The sequence below is a fragment of the Nicotiana attenuata genome, unplaced genomic scaffold (assembly GCF_001879085.1).
Source record: "Nicotiana attenuata strain UT unplaced genomic scaffold, NIATTr2, whole genome shotgun sequence".
NCBI classification, from domain to species: domain Eukaryota; kingdom Viridiplantae; phylum Streptophyta; class Magnoliopsida; order Solanales; family Solanaceae; genus Nicotiana; species Nicotiana attenuata.
This window is the reverse complement of record NW_017671515.1, coordinates 154,950-159,115: the sequence shown is the minus strand read 5'-3', so window position 1 is coordinate 159,115 and position 4,166 is coordinate 154,950. Positions and strand designations below refer to the sequence as shown.

Below are 4,166 nucleotides of genomic sequence, written 5' to 3'. Positions count from 1 at the left end.
CACTGGTGCCAGTAATCATTGAGATAGATGATTCAACAGGGTTAACTGAGGCTACGATAAAACATGTGCAAGAGAACATCAACAAAGAAGAAGAGGTTGTAATAGAGACTGAGGTTGCACCGGAACTGACAGTAGAAGCAGTGCCTGAACAAGAAAAAAAATCAAATCACAAGGAAGAAGCGACCTCTAGCACCATTCCCACAGAGATTGGCCAAGTATCAGAATGATGAGTAGTACAAGAAAATCTTGGATATGTTAAAGCAAATTAAGGTAAACATTCCATTGACTGGTGCTTTAAAGGAGATGCCTAGTTATGCGAAGATGATAAAGGACTAGATGTCCCGCAAGTTCGAATTTGAAGATTTGGCCACAGTTACACTGACTCAGACCTGCAGTGCTATTGTGACGAGACCCAAAGCTGAGGAGCTGTCTGACCTAGGGAGTTTCATAATCCCATGTACGATAGGCAACTATGCATTTGCTAAGGCACTGTGTGATCTGGGGGCAAGCATAAACCTCACGCCCATGGCTATCTACAAAAGGCTAGGCATTGGAAGAGCTAGACCCATGTCTATGTTACTACAGTTGGCTGACCGGACAATGAAGAGGCCATCTAGGATTATAGATGATGTATTTGTACAGGTTGGGAAGTTTGTGTTCCCATCAGATTTTGTCATCCTTGACTGTCCGGTTGACGAGGAATTTCCCATAATTTTAGGAAGACCATTCTTGCCCACTGAGAGAGCGTTGATTGACTATGAAACTGGAGAGCTCAAGATGAGGTTAAATGATGAAGAGATAACATTCAACGCGTAGAAATCTATGCAGAGACCAAGTGAATTTGCTAATTGCTCTCTAATAGATGTCGTGTATGTAATTTTGGAGGAAGAAGATAAGACATTGAACACTAAAGACCCTCTAGCAGCCTGTCTCATGAATTTTGATGAAGCCAATGGAGAAGACTTGGCAGAGTGGGTACTTGCTCTTGAAGGACAAGGTTTTTGGATAAGGGAGCTCGAATTTGAGCCCCTGCACTAAGAGGAAATAAAAACTCCTCCAGCTAAGCCATCAATAGAAGAGCCACCAAAGATGGAACTAAAACCACTGGCATCTCATCTCAGGTATGCATTCTTAGGACCTAGCTCAACTTTACTTGTTATTATCTCATCTAGTTTATTAGTTGTGCAGGTAGAATAGATTTGGTACTGACTGAGTGCAAGACTCCAATTGGGTGGACCATTGCTGACATCAAGAGGATCAACCCGGCCTCTGTATGCATAAGATTTTACTGGAAGATGGGCACAAACCTTCCAGAGAACATCAAAGAAGGTTGAACCACAACATGAAAGAAGTGGTAAAGAAAGAAGTGATTAAGTGGTTAGATTCGGGAATCATATTCCCCCATCTCTCATAGCAACTGGGTTAGCCCAGTGCAGTGTGTACCAAAAAATGGGGGTATGACGATAGTGAAAAATGAGAAGAACGAATTGATCTCTACACGAACAGCCACAGGTTGGCGAATCTGTATGGATTACAGGAAGTTGAACTTGGCTACCAAGAAGGACCATTTCCCACTGCCATTCATTGATCAAATGCTAGATAGATTGGTAGGAAGGACTCACCTTTTCTTTCTGGATGGGTACTTGGGGTATAATCAGATTTCTATTGCCCCGGAGGATTGAGAGAAAACGTCATTCACCTGCCCTTATGGTATATATGCCTTTTGGAGAATGCCGTTTGGCCTATGCAACGCACCCGCCACATTCCAAAGGTGCATGATGGCCATCTTCAAAGATATGGTAGAGGAGATAATGAAGGTTTTCATGGATGACTTCTCACTGGTGGGGAACTCATTCGATGATTGCCTTGTGAACTTGAGAAGAGTTTTGAAATGGTGTATCGAGACTATTCTGGTACTCAACTGGGAAAAGTTCCATTTCATGGTACATGAAGGTATAGTCTTGGGGCACCTAGTGTCAAGTAAAGGTATTGAGGTGGATCGTGAAAAGGTTTATGTGATAGAAAAGCTTCCACCACCCACTTCCGTCAAAGCAATCAGAAGTTTCCTTGGGCACGCCGGTTTCAATAGGAGATTTATAAAAGATTTTTCCAAAATTCCTAACCCCTTGTGTAAATTGCTTGAAAAAGATCACATTTTTGTGTTTTCTGATAACTACAGGGTATTGAGGAATTAAAAAAGAGATTGGTAACAACACCTATCATAGTTTTCCCCGAGTGCGAGCAACCATTTGAGCTGATGCGTGATGCGAGTGACTATGCTGTGGGAGCAGTTCTTGGGCAACGAAAGGATAAAATCATGCATCCAATACACTATGCAAGTAGAACGCTGAGTGGAGCCCAACTAAATTACACTGTGACCGAGATGGAGATGCTGGAAGTAATGTTTGCATTTGACAAGTTCAAGTCATACCTAATAGGCTCGAAGGTAATTGTTTATACTAACCATGCTGCTCTCAAGTACTTAATCGAGAAGAATGAGTTAAAACTGCGCGGGATTCGATGGGTGCTACTGCTGCAAGAATTTTATTTGGAAATCTGTGACCGAAAGAGGACGGAGAACCAAGTAGCTGATTATTTTTCTAGGATGGAAGGAGCTAAGAAAAAAGGCTGAGGTAGAAGAGATTCTGGAAACTTTCCTAGATGAACAACTACTAGCCACGAGTCTTGAGGAAGCTCCATGGTATGCAGACATTGCAAACTATCTGGCGAGCGGTATTGTTCCTTATGACCTTTCCTCTGTTCAAAAGAAAAAGTTCTTTCGTGATTGTCGTATGTATTATTGGGATGAGCCTTATCTGTTCAGGTTTTATATTGATAACATGATCTGGAGATGTATCCCCGAGATAGACCAGTCTTCTATTTTGCAGGCATGTCATGCGTCACCATATGGTGGGCACTTCGGTGGAGTAAGGACTACTGCAAAAGTCTTAGAGTCGGGCTTCTACTGGACAACACTGTTCAAAAATGAACATTTATGGATAAAAAGGTGTGATGAATGCCAACGAACCGGGAATATTTCCTGCCGACGTAAGATGCCTATGAACCCAATTTAGGAGGTAGAAGTGTTTGAAGTATGGGGGATCGATTTCATGGGGCCTTTCATCCACTTATATGGCAGCGAGTACATACTCGTCACTGTGGACTACGTGTCAAAATGGGTGGAATCTGCAGAACTCCCTACAAATGATGCAAACGGGGTAATTGGTTTTTTGAGAAAGAACATATTCACCCGATCTGGCACTCCAAGGGAAATAATCAGTGAAGGAGGCACTCACTTTTGTAATCAAGCCGTCGCTAAGTCTTTAGAGAAGTATGATGTACACCACAAGTTGGCCACCCCATATCATCCGAAAACAAGCGGGCAAGTGGAAGTCTCGAATAGAGAAATAAAGAGTGTGTTGACTAAGACTGTGAATGCTACTAGAACAGATTGGGCGAGGAAGTTATATGATGCACTTTTGGGCTTATCGAACCGCTTTCAAAAATCCAATCGGCATGTCGCCATACAAGTTGGTATTTGGGAAGGCGTGTCATCTACCGGTAGAGTTGGAGCATAGAGCTTGGTGGGCGTTGAGATAGTTGAATCTTGATATTGAAGTTGCGGGAACAAGTAGAGTAACGGAGTTGCACGAGCTTGAAGAGTTCCGATATCACGCTTTTGAGAGCATAAGATTATACAAGGAGAGAATGAAGATGATACACGATAGAAATATTATTGAGTGGAGCTTTAAACCCGTAGATACGGTATTTCTATACAACTCAAGACTGAGGTTATTTTCGGGCAAATTAAAATCCCGATTGTTAGGGACTTTTAGTGTGGTTGAAATTCACCCCACGGGTGCCGTAGATATTGTTGCGGATAATGACTTTCGCACGTTTAGAGTCAATGGCATATATTAAAACATTATGTGGGCATTGATGAAGCAAATGTAGAGTCAATGACCCATTTGATCGAGCCTATCATGTTGAGCATACTCTAAATGTGCTTGTCTACGTCAAGCCGCAACGTTAAATCAGGCGTTTCATGGGAGGCAACCCGTTGATCTGTTGTATTCGTCGTGCTACGAAGTCAACTAAGGCGCTTGTTGGGAGGAAATCCAATTCATAGTTGATTTTTAGCGTAGTTAGAATTTTTCTTTTTGTTT

At 42.3% G+C, this 4,166-nt stretch overlaps 1 protein-coding gene across 1 annotated transcript; it reads left to right on the top strand.

Moving 5' to 3' along the window:
- Positions 1-336: 336 nt before the first annotated feature.
- LOC109208727 lies at positions 337-816 on the top strand. Its single transcript, XM_019371882.1, has one exon. It carries the CDS (start codon positions 337-339, stop codon positions 814-816), a length of 480 nt encoding a protein of 159 aa, XP_019227427.1.
- Positions 817-4,166: the final 3,350 nt, after the last annotated feature.

What these genes read in the sequence shown, in the direction of transcription:
- LOC109208727 (XM_019371882.1), top strand. Translation starts at nt 337, where the DNA reads ATGTCCCGCAAGTTCGAATTTGAAGATTTGGCCACAGTTACACTGACT.